Source organism: Miscanthus floridulus, chromosome 18, assembly GCF_019320115.1.
Source record: "Miscanthus floridulus cultivar M001 chromosome 18, ASM1932011v1, whole genome shotgun sequence".
Classification (NCBI taxonomy): domain Eukaryota; kingdom Viridiplantae; phylum Streptophyta; class Magnoliopsida; order Poales; family Poaceae; genus Miscanthus; species Miscanthus floridulus.
The window spans coordinates 116436957-116452383 of NC_089597.1; the positions used below are offsets into that span (position 1 = coordinate 116436957).

The 15427-nt window shown below is 45.9% G+C and overlaps 1 protein-coding gene across 2 annotated transcripts; it reads left to right on the plus strand.

Annotated features, from left to right (window-relative positions):
- The first annotated feature begins 229 nt into the window (after positions 1–229).
- LOC136522432 (uncharacterized) lies at positions 230–2554 on the plus strand. Of its 2 annotated transcripts, none has more exons than XM_066516252.1 (4): positions 230–1285; positions 1778–1950; positions 2030–2092; positions 2211–2554. In XM_066516252.1, the coding sequence occupies exons 1-2, from the start codon at positions 789–791 to the stop codon at positions 1860–1862; spliced, it is 582 nt and encodes a 193-aa protein (XP_066372349.1). In that variant the 5' UTR covers positions 230–788; the 3' UTR covers positions 1863–1950; positions 2030–2092; positions 2211–2554. The 2 variants fall into 2 exon arrangements, with proteins under 2 accessions (XP_066372349.1, XP_066372350.1); XM_066516253.1 differs by having other exon boundaries at positions 2030–2073.
- Positions 2555–15427: the final 12873 nt, after the last annotated feature.

The following is a 15427-nucleotide window of genomic DNA, read 5'->3' on the forward strand; positions in this document are numbered from 1 at the left end:
ATTAATCTCTAGTGTCGAAGGGTAGTCTACGGTGCTTTTGGAGCCAACTCCGCCACCGTGTTGACGGAAATCGATGCGGTGGGTAACCAGGAGGGCATTTTCGAGGTGGATCCAAACTCCGACATGCCCAACAGAAGTGACTTCCGTTGCGTGGGCATGTTGGGTCTCTTTGGTTTCCTGCCTTCACTCCAGCCAGGCTCCACGAGGTAAGACATGTTTGGTTGCCTGGACATGTTGGGCCTGTTTGTGTCCTGGTCCCTCTTGTCCTTCTTTCTTTATGATGAACTAAAATAGTGACTTTCCCTAAAAAAAACTAAAATAGTGACTTCCGTTTCTTTGATGTTAGGAGATCCGACGGGGGAGGATGTGGATCCGGCCGGTGGCTCCCTCGGGCGGGGCGTGGCAGCGACGGCGAGCCCCCCCCCCCCCCCCCCCCCCCCCGGGCGGTGAGCCCCCTCGGGCTGGTCGCAGAGGCGGCGGCGAGCCCCCCCTGGGCGGGGCGCGAAGGCTGCAGGCGCGAGCCCCGTCGGCCGGCGGGCGCTCCCCACAACCAGCTCGACCGGCGGGATCGGATCTCGACCGTCGTCGCCCCGCGAGATGAGCCACGACGACCCCGGCAGCTCCTCCGCCGGCGCCGGCGCGGGCGTGGACGCGCTGTCGCTGGACCTGCTTGCGCACGCGCTGGCGGGCGTGCGAGACCCGCGTGACCGCGAGTCCTACCGCCTCGCCAGCCGCGCCTTCGCGCGAGCCGAGGCCTGTCCCACTGCGTCGCCGCTGAGGACAGGGAGATGGCCGCCCTCGCCGCTGCCGCGGGGCTCAGGGAGCTCGTCATGGACAAGTGCCTCGGTGTCACCGACGTTGGGCTTGCCAAGGTCGCCGTCGGGTGCCCCGGGCTGGAGAAGCTCAGCGTCAAGTGGTGCCGTGAGATCTCCGACATTGGCATCGAGCGGCTCGCCAAGAAGTGTCCCTGCGGCGGCGGGTGGCAGGCGACGGCGCCCCTGCGGGCGCTGCGCCGGCGCGAGTGCGGCCCGGCGGCCCTTCTACCTCTCCCCCATCTTCCTCGACGTCGCCCCACAAGAATCTGCTTTGGCTCACTGTGCGCTGTAGATTTGGTGCAGAGGTGCAGCTCGATCCGGCTGCCTCACGTGGAGAAGAGGGTCACACGGCGTGGAGCACTTGCACTTCTGGAGCGAGCTGCTTTTGCTGCCACAGCCATGGCACCTCAACGAAGCTATCAATACCTACATGCTGATGCCCTGAAGGTGTTCAATGAAATGAACACAAGGTGTGCTATTTTTCTTTTTTCTTTTCTTCCTTTCAGTATTTTGTTTCTGCTAGCTGGTAATCCCGGGAAGGCAGGAAGCTAATATGTTGACATCCTGTTCTAGAAGGTAGAGTTGCAGGTGTCTTCACATGCTTATAGCTTTGTGACAATATGACCTTTGTGCATGCCTAAAATTATCTGAATGTGCTAATTTAGCCTGCAGAAGTCATGTTAAGAATTACAGCTAGAGCTAAGGAATTCCATCACATTTATCTTGGTACGATTAGACACTGTGTTTTCCTTGGTCTCAGTTCATGGTTTCAAAGTTGTAGGTATTATCATTGGCCACTCATAAGCCAAAGAGACGTATAAAAGCTAGATACACTCAGATTTGTCGGAGGAAAAACAACATGCAGGAAGGGGTCAAATGCATCTCTGCTCTGGCGATAGGGAGGTGTTCCCAAGTTAGTGTTGACAGATACTGATTACTTATTGTCAACACTGCTTTTGTAGGGTGACATTGCTGAACTACAGAATGAGAGCACAGCAGCCAAACAAAACGAGAGAAGATATCAAACACCTTAGACCTCCTTATTGAGCTCCAATACTCTATTGTTTAACTATAGCGCAATAAAATAACATCGGTGATCAAGATGGCGCGGCAAAGCCGCGCCCAGGTTTTGCAGGTGAGCAATGAATCCCTTATATCACTCTCCACTCTCGAGAAGTTGGAGGACATAACAATGGTCTGCTGCTTGTTTACAGACGATGATGGCCTACAGATGCTAAGCACAGGCAACTCGCTGAAGGTAATCACCTTGCAGGCATGTAAGTAGAGTTCCTTTGCTCTTTTTGCGCTTTTGAGTACTCATGATGCAAATGAATGCCATTTAGCTGTCAAATTCACACTGCCAGTGGTTGTTCACCTTCTGCTTTACACTTGCAGGAGCACTACCAGGAACAACACTAGCAAAGCAACAGCAACAGCAACGAATGCAGTAACCTCACAAACGACAGCAACAGCCGCAAGAGAGAGGCAGAAGACAACGAAGACATTTTGCCCCAGAGAAACAGATCAAGGGACAGTTACAGTTAGCTGCAAACGGATTATAGGAGAATTAACCCCCTTTTTTCTCCCTTTATTTATTCTTTGTTTTACTTAGCTTTTGGCAAACTAATTTGTAACACAAGAGAATTAACCCCCTTGTTCATATGCACTTGCTATATCATGTGTCATTATCATGCTGTGTAAATGTTGAAAAAAATGTTGTATAAACGTCTTACAAACCATGCTGTTGTATCATGTTGAAAAAAAGAGAAAAAACGGCATCCCAGCATCTGCAAACCGGCCACCAGCAAAAAGAGAGAAAAAAAAAACAGCGGCCAGCCTGCAAGGGGCGTGTCTAGCAAAATTGAGAAAAAAAGAAGAGAGCATAGCCAGATACGCTGTATGCATGCGCCTAGGGCCCAGCATCTGCATGCGCCTAGGGGTAAAAATGTCTTTTTAACAGCCACTTAACACCGTTAGTTAGTGGATTTGACTGCGGTGTTATATTAAAGATGAAAGTTGAAGTGAGTGTCAAATAAGGAATAAAAAAGATTTTAGAGAAAAAAAAGAACAACTTATTTTGTCAGTGTCAAATAAGGAATTATATATATATATATATATATATATATATATATATATATATAGCGCCGGGCTAACGCCCCCACCCGCCACACCACCGCAGTCCGCAGCCGGTGATCCATCCATGCAAACAAGAGCAACCGCCGCCAGCAAAATCAGGCGCAGCGCTGGTCTGTTCTCCTCTCCCACCCTCTTCTTCCTCTCGAATCCTTTACACGCATAACCCCGCCACCTAATGTTTTCCCCTTGTTCCATTTTCCACCAAGATACTGTATTTCAGTAGTCGACGACGCAGCATGCCTCAGCATTGATCATTCCGTATTTTTCAGTAGTTTTTTCCCCCCGAATTCCCCTCGTTCGCTTTTCGGCCTGTTTCCCCTAGCTCGTGTAGGCTTTTCTGCCGTTTTCCTGCCTTTTTAAAACGCTGATGATGATGATCCTCTTTACTCGTCTGCTCCAATACAGTACAGGAACACAGCACAAGCATCCAGTCATACACACTCAACAAAACTACGTGAAGTGCCCTACTCCGTACGCACACAATGGCCGCCTACGCGCCTCAGGTCGACGAGCCCGAGCTGATCGCGCGCCACGCCGTGCCCGTCGATCACGTTCAGCGCCGCCTCCTCTACGCCGGCCGCATCCTTGTGACCGGCGGCTGGCTCGTCCTCACCTACACCATGACCATCAGCAACCGCTCCGCGAACGCTGAGCACGCGCTCGTCGGGCTCGCGTTTCTCCTACTCGGCGTGTTCCTCATCACAATTTCGCCGGTGGCCAACCAGTTCCCAGGTGCATCAGGGGCCGGCGCCGCCGTGGCCAACGCCGTCCTCTTCTACTTCTTCGCGCCGCCGAACTAGCTAGCTCCATGGTCTGATGCGCGCTGCGCACCTTGTGGTGCGCCGTTGTAGCAATAAAATTACTCAATTATTAAGAGCCGTTAGTATGTATGGTTTGCGCTGTGTTGCAATGTGTTGCTCTGTTTCCCTCTGCTTCCATTGGCGCGCGCACCTTGTGGTTTGGGCGCACTATCACAGGTTTCCTATTTGTGAATTTGGCCTGTTGAATTCGCCGGCATCAGTGGATGGCAATATATCATGTGAGGATCTGTGATCCTCCCGGTCTTTGACCTCCAAAAAAAAAATGGATTTGGCCTGTCTATCAAATTTCTTTGGGTTTGTGCATTTTCCGAGTTCCGAGGTTACACTCCGACTCTGTTACAGACTTACAGTCTCCGTTCATTCCGCTGTAAAATTGACTTGGGAAATCGCTGGGCAAGACAGCATTTTAAGGGTTTTGCGTAAAAAATGTGCTGCAGCACTCAAATTCCAAATCTACAGTGAGCTGTACATGCGAGTTGCCGGATTTGACAATCCAGCTTTCTTAGTTTACCATAAAAAATGTAACTTTCTTAGTTCTTTCTTTCATGAACAAAACAAACTGTCAAGAAGAATCTCTTAACGTCACAACCAGGACAAGTTGCAGCTCTAGGCCTCTAGTTCTCTACTGAAGCAGCAGAATTCAGTCAGGGGCAAACCGGCAAACGCCCAAACCTCGTGGAGACTATAATTACGAGAACAAGGCCCATTACACCTCCTGCTTAGGATGCAAGCTAGGACCAGCACTAGCGGATAACGACATGTTTGTCTTTTTTTAGGCTAAGGCTAATCCATTCGATAACGATACACAGCGGGCGTCCGGACGGACGGACGGGCCTGACCCGCCAGAATCCAACCCACCCGTGCCGCACTCCGCTTTATCCTTTCCTCAACCGCTCACTCCGGCAGCGCTTGCGCCTCTCCCATTCTACGCCACGCCTGCGCCCAACTCACTGTCGCCGCGCCCGCACCGCGCTCCGGGCCAGCTAGCGCCACCTGGACGGACGCCGCACCCGTGCCCAGCTCGCTGCCGCCCCGCCCGCCCGCGCTCCCTCCCTCCCTCCCTCCCCCCTCCACGACCTCCATTGTTACCCCGCGCCCCCAGCGACCCGACTCTCGCTCGCCCCACCGGAGACGAGGACGACAGCGGCGGCTCTGACGAGGTAGGTCGGTCGTCCTCTGGATCTGAGCTCTCATCCTCCTCCTCTAGATCTGAGCCCTCCTCCTCCCCCTCCTCTGGATCTGAGGGACGCGGCGGCGGCTACGGTTCCGGCGAGCTCTGGGGTCCTATTCCCTCATCCCTCCAGTGAGCTCAAAGGTGATGGGCTAGGGGCTGGAGCATCCTGCACCTCTGTACGCCTTGTTGTTTTTTCCGTGACAGATGATTTTGGAATGTTGCAAATATGTGATTCATGTGTTGCAGAAAGGAAGTTACAATGTTTGGATTATATTTTTCCCCTAATGTTTCAACTTGTGAGTTTTAACTTTTTTCTACGTGTTGTGGCAAGCGATTTTAATTGTTGAAATTACCTTTATCAAATGTTGCAGCACTAAAAGGAGTTTGAGATGTTTCCATTCCCATGTTTTATGGATGATTTTGCGATGTTGCAGTACTACAGTTTGAGAGGTTGCAGCACATAGTTTTCGATGTTGCAGTACATAGTTTTCGATGTTGCAGTACATAGTTTTCGATGTTGTAGCACAGAATTTTCGATGTTGCACTATATAGTTTTGCGATGTTGTAGTATTTATATTCTAATGTTGTACTACATAGTTTACATAATTTGCGATGTTGCACTTGAAGTGTTTCGTGCTCTTTGGGACAGGACCGCGGTGGGAAACAGGGCACGGTGGGGGAACGGGGACAGGGGTGCGGTGGATGCAATTCTATTCGATTTTACGTGATGGGGCGAGCGGGTTTACGAACGGGAGCGGCGTCCGGACGCATCTGCGCGCCAGACATCCAGGCGCTAGGAAAGCCATAATCTATTCCATGCCAAGAATGCAGGGTTGTTGCTGATATGACTTGAGCGCTGCCACTAAACAAGATACAGTAGATCGCATATCCACATGTTTGACTGCTAAATAAACTAAATCGCCGACTTCGGTCATGTGTAAGTTAGAAATATATAGAGTATTTTTGAGATATTTTGGGCCACTTCATGTATTTTTTCACAATAATAGAGGGCAATATTTTTAATAAAAACAAACTAGATCCAACAACTATTATTTGCGATGATGACTAAATTTTTACCAAATAAAATGCTACATATTTTTCACTATGGCAAGAATTTCTAAAATTTACCTTTTCCTCCTAATACGTGTCATGAGGATTACCACAGAGCCTCCACTGAGGACCTTTTATTACAATAGTGACTAAGAATCTACTAAACTACTCCCTCTGTCTCAAAATTGAAGTCATTCTCGCTTCTCGAGAAGTCTACTTTTTTTTAACTTTGACCAATTATATATAAAAGAATATTAAAATTTATAATACATAATTAGTATCATTAGATAGATCGTTGAATGTACTTTCATAATAAACTTATTTGGAGATAAAAATGTTGCACGTATTTTTTATAAATCTAATCAAAGTTGAGAAAGTTTGGCTTGCACGCATCCCATAACGTCTTTCTTTTTGGGATGGAGGGAGTAAACGGTTAGGATGATTCATATTATTTTGAGAGTGTCTATCTTTTTTCTAGCGCATCTTGTGGGGTTTCATGTCGAGGCTCAATCGAATATAGTGGCACCCATAACATTTTATTTTCTTTGAATTTAACACCGGTAGATGCTGTTAATTTAGAAACATATTAGCACACTTTATGACTATTTAATCATTTTCTATAATAACTTATATTATAAATTAGGTGTAGATTTGAGAGATGTTTTAATTTATACTATATAATGACAGAGGTGTATAATTTATGTGCAAAATTTATGTGCAAATTAAGGGTTTAATTTATATTATGTCATAATAAGAGAGATGAGTACCTTAAAAAGGGTTACTTTATAATATGTTTCATAGTGGTAGAGGTGGTCCATTTGGATGTAAAGTTAGAGTCATTTTGTGTATTTTAAATAATAGCAAATGTGAATAATTTTTTAGAAAATAAAATAGATGCATAGCAAGATTTTCCTTGCAAGAATGATTAGATTGTACCAAATGAAATGTCATATATTTCTAATTATTTGATAATTTCTAAAACTGACATTTTCTCTTAGCGCGTCTCATGAGAATAATGTGTATAATGCGTTAGAGGTTCCTAATTGGTAACATTAAAAGAGGTGGACACTTAACTTAATGCTCCCTCTATCTCGAATTGTGAATCGTTTTGGCATTTCCAAGTACAGTAGTTTTTACTATATATCTAGAAAAAATAAAATAACACAATTTAGAAAGGAAACAAGTATAATTTTGTTTATGCTGATTTGTTGTGAGAGAAAACGTTATTTCTTCATTAAAAAGTACTGCTAAAGTAATGCTGGACTAGTAATAATAGTATAAAATTAATGGCATAGACAAAGCATTTCGCGCCGAAACGGCCGCACTCTTGAGATGGTCTGAACCTGATGTCAACCTCCATGTGATGTCGACCCAACGCTCCAGCATCCTCCCCCACCCCACACACACACACACAAAAACGTGTTCTCCTCGTCCCCTCCAGAGCAAGGTATTAAAAACTCACAAAGGTACAGCCTTAAATGATAAAATACATATATTATAACCGATAATTTATCATAACCAGATAGAGATTAATATAGACTATCTGGATGGGTATTTATTATTATGTTAAAGAAAAAATATAGAAGAAACATAAACAAGTTTAATTAGTAGCACGTACTAAATTTATTTAGAAAACTTTCAATAATACCTATATAGGGAAAAATTTTGGACCCTGCTGAAGCTCGAGTTGATATATGCTAAAAGAAGATTAAGCCTAGTACGTAGTACTGAACAAAGTGAAAATGGAAAAGAGAGGGACCCAGTGTACCTTTTTCACCTGGTGGGGCCAACTCCGAAGTCCAAGGGTATACAAAGCCGGTATAAATAGCAGCCGCAAGTATGGATGAAAACGGGACCGGAAATTTCTTCCCGTACCGACCGACACCGTATACCGCATTAACCGATCATATACCGTTTTTGTAGGAAAAATAGGAAATGGGAAACCGACACCGTATTTTAGGCAGGAACGGGAACAGAATCAGTTAAGGAATTTTCCCGACCGTATTCACGGTTCCCGTATCCGGGCAGCAAAATTCCCGGCGGTATTCCCGTATTTTGTACACCTAAACCTCATATTCAGCCCACGAAACCTCCCACTCCCCCGCGCCACAGGCCCAGCCCACTCCCGTCCACTACTCCCTCCCGTCCGTCCCAAAAACGGCAGCCAAACCCTATCCGCTATCCCCGAGTCCCCGACTCGGCGACTCCCGTCCCGTGCGGTGCCGCCTCCGTCTCTCTGCGAGAGCGAGACTGCCTGGCTGCCCCTGGCGACTGCGAGCGGACAAGCGCTGCGTGCCTGCGCCGCCGCCCCCGGCCGGCCCCAGCCGCCGTTGCCCCCAGCCGGCCAGACTCCCGCAGCCCCGCCTCCGCCTCATTGTTCTAGCTGGAAAGTGGTTCGCCCATGATGAGACACCGGAGGGGGGGCCTTCAATAGTTGTATTAACCTACCGCCGGTTGCTGATCATTGTGTGCCGCAACCTACCTGTTACCATCTCCTGCGTGTAAGGCTGCACTGATTTTTTTGTCATGATGCAAGTCGCAGCCGACGACGGATTTAGAACTAAAAACTGATTGGTGGCGTCTCCCTCCACATAGCTATATTGCTGCATTAGCCGCATCTGGACTAGAACAAGGATGTTAGAAATGGTGAGCTGTGAGACTGACCGGGTGTGTGCAACAAACTGATAGATTCTGAAGTAGATATCAAAGATTTTTGTTTCTAAACATGGAGGGGAAGTCAATGTCAGTGTGGGTTCACTGGATGAGGCAAGGCGATATCGATATACAGTAGTTGCTAAGTTTTGGTTTCAGTCATCAATTCTTGCCCTGTTCGCTTGGCTGATAAGCCATGACTGAAAGTACTATTGGCTGATTTATTGTGAGAGAAAAAATATTATTCATTGGCTAAAAAAGTACGGCTTATAAGCCAAGCGAACAGGGCGTCTATATCCTTCATGGTTCAACAATATAACAACACTCCAGGACATTATGAACTTGTCCACTTGTTTGCATATGGTTGCTATTGTTGCATCGAGCTCATTGTTTTAAGTGGTTACATATATTCATGTTCCCATTTTGTGTTACCGCTTCCCGATCGTAATCGACATGTTCCCATTCAAAATATTCCGTTCCCGATATCCCGTAATATTGGTTTCATTTTCCCATCCGGCTTTCCCGTTTCCGTTCCCGTCAAAAAAATACAGGAGCGGGAATGGTTAAGACATTTTCTCGACCGTTCCCGACCGTTTTCATCCCTAGCCGCAAGTGGCTCTCACGCCATCAACGGAGCTGAGCCGGAGCAGCAGTGGGCAGCCGCCTCCTCGTCTCCTCTGCTCGAACATAGCAGCAGCTTATATTAGCATCGACACCCAGCTCCCAAAGTGCAGGAAGTTCTTCTCTCCATCTACGGCATGGGCAATGGGGGATCAGGCGATGGCATACGCGCCTCAGGCCGACGAGCCAGACCTGATCGCGGCCCCCACCGTGCCCCTCGGATACATTCAGCGCTGCCTCCTCAACGCGGGCCGCATCCTCATGACTGGCGGCTGGCTTCTCCTCAACTACATCAGCAGCAACCGCTATTCTCGTTATTTTTCTTGCGCTTTTTGTTATCATCATCATTGTCGGTATTGTATGGGCATTGAGTAATAAGATGATCCTGGCTTCCACAATTGAAGCACCTTTTTGATTCTTCCTTGTTCTTGGATGAAGACTTCTTTCTTCTAGCATGGCAGCCCTTCTTCACCATGAACTTGCCAAATCTCTTGACAAAGTGAGCCATCTTCTCATCGTCTATGTCATCAAAGCACAAGTCTTCATCTTCACTTGAAGATTATTGCTTTGCCTTGCCCTTGGATGAAGTGGCCTTGAATGCCACACTCTTCTTCTTCTCATCTTTCTTCTCATTTTCTTCCTTCTCATCATCATCCCTATATATGTCATCGGTCATCACATCTCCCAACACTTAGTTTGGTGTCATGGTGTCCAAACCACTCCTCACTAGAATAGTGACCAATGTGCCAAATCTTGATGTTAAGCATCTCAAGAACTTGTGAGAGAAGTCCTTGTCCTTCACCTCTTCTCCAAGTGCTTTGAGATCATTGACAAGCACTTGAAGCCTATGAAACATCTTCAGCACACTCTCATCTTCCATCATCTTGAAGCTTGCAAACTTCTCCTTGAGAATGCATGCCTTGGCACCGTTCACCACTTGTGTGCCCTCAAATAATTCTTCCAACTTCTTCCATGCCTCATGAGCCATCTCAATGTTCTTGATTTACTCAAATGTCCTTTCATCCAAAGCATCATAAATGTCACTAAGAGCAATGCTATTATTTTGGAGTAGCACTTCTTCGGCGGCAGTGGGAGCCTCTTCATTGGCAATCTCAATCTTGGTCTCCACCACCTTTCACACCTTTCTATTGATTGACTTGATATATGTTGTCATCTTAGCCTTCCAATAAGGATAGTTGGAGCCATCAAATTGGGGTGGATTCTTGGTGTTGTTGATTTGAGCCATTTTGACACCGAAGGTTGTTAAGCCTCAAATGACGGTGACCACGGCTCTGATACCACTTGAAAGGTCCTAATGGCTAGAGGAGGGTGAATAGCCTATAAAAATTTCTACAACAACACTTAAGCAATGTGGTTAGTCAAATAAACGACGAAGCGAGTGTAGCGCTAGCCTACTAAAAATGCAAGCTACTTACCACAATTCTAGTTGCTATAGTCTTTATCCACACAATGGCTATGTCACTACACTAAGTTAGTGAGCTCTCAAAGACTAACTAAAGAGCCTCACTAACCACTAGACCCAACGCAAGATAGCTCTCAAAACTAGTTACACTAAAGAGCTTAGCTTACACACTAGGAATGTAATACACGAGGGGATGGTGATGCTTATACAGTCAGGTCGAGGAATTGAGCCAATCACAAGATGATCACAATCAATTACAATGAATGCCAAGAAATCCTCGAACAATGATGACACAAGATTTTTTACCGAGGTTCACTTGCTTGCCGACAAGGTAGTCCTCGTTGTGTCGATTCACTCACTTAGAGGTTCACGCGATAATTGGCATCACACGCCAAACCCGCAACCGGGTACCGCACAACCAACACAAGATGAGGATCACATAAGCCACGAGCAATCCACTAGACTACCTTTTGGCTCTCCACCGGGGAAAGGTCAAGAACCCCTCACAATCACCACGATCGGAGTCAGAGACAAGCACCTTCCTAGGCTCGATGATCCTCGCTGCTCCAAGCTGTCTAGATGGCAGCAACCACCAAGAGTAACAAGCAAATTCCACAGCGAAACATGAACACCAAGTGCCTCTAGATGCAATCACTCAAGCAATGCACTTGAATTTTCTCCCAATCTCACAAAGATGATGAATCAATGATGGAGATGAGTAGGAGAGCTTTGGCTAAGCTCACTAGGTTGCTATGTCAATGCAAATGGGCAAGAGAGTGAGCTTGAGCCAGCCAAGGGGCTTAAATAGAGGCTCACACGAAATAGAGTCATTGCCCCCTCAGTCCACTGAAACACGTGCTGACTGGACGCACCGATCAAGATGATCGGACGTAGCCCGGCCAGTGTCTGGTCCTCAGATATGTGCCATGTGTCCCTAGCTTTGAATGTCAGCCGCGCGATGCCAACGGCTAGTAGCCGTTCCCACGCGCTTTAAGTCACGACTGGACGCGCTCGCAATCGATCTGACGCTGCGCCACCGCATGAGATCATCACACACCCGCACGCCTTCATGCAACGACTGGACGCGTCGGTGTTCATGACTACATGGCTTTAGGTCATTTACAGAGAGCTTCCCAAGCGCCTAAATGTCGATGTGACGCGTCCGATCTCCACAGACTGGACTCACCCAGAGTCAGGTCTTCACCGCGCTCACTCAAACGTCATACGTCATCGTACGTCTGCTTGACCAGATGCACAAGCATCGTGTCGGCGACCACTTGTGCCAGCGTCAGGTCAGAGACTGACAGCGTGCCTCCTCAGCCCGACATTGACCGGACTCATAGCCCTACGTCCGGTCACATCGGGGGCAGCGTCTGGTCACTGATTTTCATTGAAAATCACCTCCTTCACTTCACCAACTTCTCTACCCTTGCTCAAATGTGCCAACCACCAAGTGTATCACCTTGTGCACGTGTGTTAGCATATTTTCACAAACATTTTCAAGGGTGTTAGCACTCACTAGAATCTAAATGCATATGCAATGAGTTAGAGCATCTAGTGGCACTTTGATAACCGCATTTCAATATGAGTTTCACCCTTCTTAATAGTATGGCTATCGATCCTAAATGTGATCACACTCGCTAAGTGTCTCGATCACCAAACCAAAAAGCTCCTATGGATATCACCTTTGCCTTGAGTTTTTTTATTTTTCTCTTTCTTCATTTCTAAGTCCAAGCATTTGATCATCACCATGGTCACACCATCATCATGATCTTCACCATTACTCCACCACTTGGAATAGTGCTACTTATCTCATGATCACTTTGATAAACTAGGTTAGCACTTAGGGTTTCATCAATTCATCAAAACCAAATTAGAGCTTTCAATCTCCCCCTTTTTGGTAATTGATGACAACCCTTTTCCAAAGATATGAATTGAAATTCATTTGAATCCATGTTGCTTGCCCAAGCATATTTACCATGTATAAAAGGATATGGACAAGTTTCATGAACCCTATTGGTAGCATTTGCTACCCCTAGATATGTGATAAGAGTTTGGATTGAAGCTTGCATATATGCATGGATTTGAGTTGTGGGAGAGTAATGTCTACCAAATGATGCTAAGGTATAAGAGATGGATGTTTGAAGCATGATACCAATCAGAGTACACCAAATATACCATCCTTAGCACCATTAGTAACTAGACATTCACAAAAACTTGAATACCTGGTGAGATCAACATTAGAAGCAAGAGTCTAGTTTTCACAATATAAACACAAGTCTAATTACTCAACCTATGCATGCTAGTTTTTCATTTCATCATTCAAACCTACAACTAGCATCCACCACACAAGCATGGATATTGAAATTTAAAACTTGTGCCATGCAAGCAAACATATGAAATGCATATTTAAATGCACTAATCAAGTTTATGAGCTTGCTCTCCCTACTTGTGTGCTCAAAAATTTTAATTGATCCCTTTACTTTGTCATATTACTCCCCCTATGTCAAAGTTCTCCCTTTAACCTTATCTTTGTGCAATTTCTCCCCCTTTGTCATCAATGACCATAAAGGTTCAAGTTTTAGATAGGTTAAGATTATCAATGTCAATCAATGGGGTGATGATCATTTTTCCAAAATTTGGTCCAATCTAGAACACTTGCCAAAGATATTTAACTCGGTTTGATCCAAGGACAAGCTTCTTCACACCTCATTTCAAGGGTTATCTTATACCATGTTGAGTTAAACACTCATAGCTCATTTTCTAGATCAAATACTATGTTCACAAGTCTACAAACATGTCATATGCTACCACTAGATCAAGTCAAGCATAGAAGCAATAGTGGTACCATACAAGCATCAAATTCATTTGATTTTCATGAATAAGCTTATAAGACATGAGGAATGACTAGATGCACTAAACATGTCCTTAGGAAAGGATGTTTGCATGACAATCAACATTTACCTTGGATTGCTTGAAGGAGAGGCATGCCGTATAAGTGGAGGGGGTGCATCAACACATATTTGAGAAATCCAGTATGTTCAACTCATTCCTTAGCTTGCAAAACCTCTTCTCATCAAGTGGCTTGGTGAATATATCGACAAGTTGATTTTCGGTGCCTACACTCTCAATGCAAATGTCCCCTTTTCATTGATGATCTCTTATGAAATGGTGGTGGACATCAATGTGCTTTGTTCTTGTATGTTGAACCAGATTATTGGTTAGCTTGATTACACTCTCATTGTCACATAGCAATGGCACTTTCTTGAACTTGATTCCAAAGTTATTTAAGGTGGCCTTCATCCAAAGAATTTGTGCACAACAACTACCGGAGGATATGTATTAGGCTTTGGCAGTTGATAATACAACACTATTTTGCTTCTTTGATGACCATGAAACAAGTGATCTTCCCAACAATTGACATGTGTCCGAAGTGCTCTTCCTTTCAACCTTATATCTCGCATAATCCGAGTCAGAGTAACCAACTAGCTCAAACTTTGCTCCTTTGAGATACCACAAACTAATATTTTGTATATGCTTCAAGTACCTCAATATTCACTTTGTAGCCTTCAAATGACTTTCTCTTGATGAGGCATGAAATCTTGCACACATGCACAAACTAAACATGACATCCGGCCTTGATGCAGTCACATAGAGTAGGCTTTCAATCATAGACCGATACAACTTTTGATCCACCATGTTGCCATTTGCATCACTATCCAAATTGTCATTTGTTCCCATTGGTGTACTTATGGCTTTTGCTTCATTCATGCCAAACTTCTTGAGCATGTCTTTGATGTACTTGGCTTGACTCACAAATGTACCATTCTTCAATTGCTTGATTTGAAGACCAAGGAAGTAACTCAATTCTTGTCGACAAAAGATGCTCAGCAGTCCTCCGAGGGGTATCCCACGAAGGTAGATTGATCAGTGGAGGTGCACATAATCAGGAATCGGATGGTGACACAAGGCATAGAGACAGTGGTTTAGACAGGTTCGGGCCATCTGATCGATGTAATACCCTACATCCTGTGTCTTTGGTGTATTATCTTGAATATGAGATGTATGTAGATGACCCCTGCCCCTCGTTATATGCTCTAGAGGGATAGGGTTATAAGGAAAGTATCCTATTTGGTACTATATAATATCTTACGGTGCACGTCGACCAGTGCCGTGCACGCCTTGATCTTGTGTGGTGGGCCACCTCTGATGGTGCAGCCCATGTCTTGTCTTATGGATACCGGGGCCATACCCCCATAGCTAGTCCCTGAACCTGACAGTAGGTGATGTAGTCATGTGGTGCCAGGGTCAGAAAGTAGAAGAAAGACAGAAGACCGGCCGAGCAGGCAACCAGTCCATGGATGGAGCCCTAACTTGAAAAGCACACATTCACTGCAAGGTGAAGTGTGCCTACTTAGTCCCCGAGCCTACTGGAAGATGAAGAATGAATCTTGTAGCAGGGTCAAAGAAAAAGAAGTCTGAAAGCTTACCGACGTCATCTGACATGCGCGTATCAAGACCCTAGATGTGCTGCCCAAGATCAGCACCCTGATCCGAATAGCATGGAGCAACTTGATAGCACACCGATGAGACATAGCAAGATCCGACCACCAAGGGAGTCCCCGGCATAGCTCACGATGTCCGAGCACCAAGGAGTTCCCGATGCAACTAGCGATGTCCGAGCACCGAAGAGTCCCCGGCATAGCTGGTGATTTCTGAGCACCGAGGAGTTCTC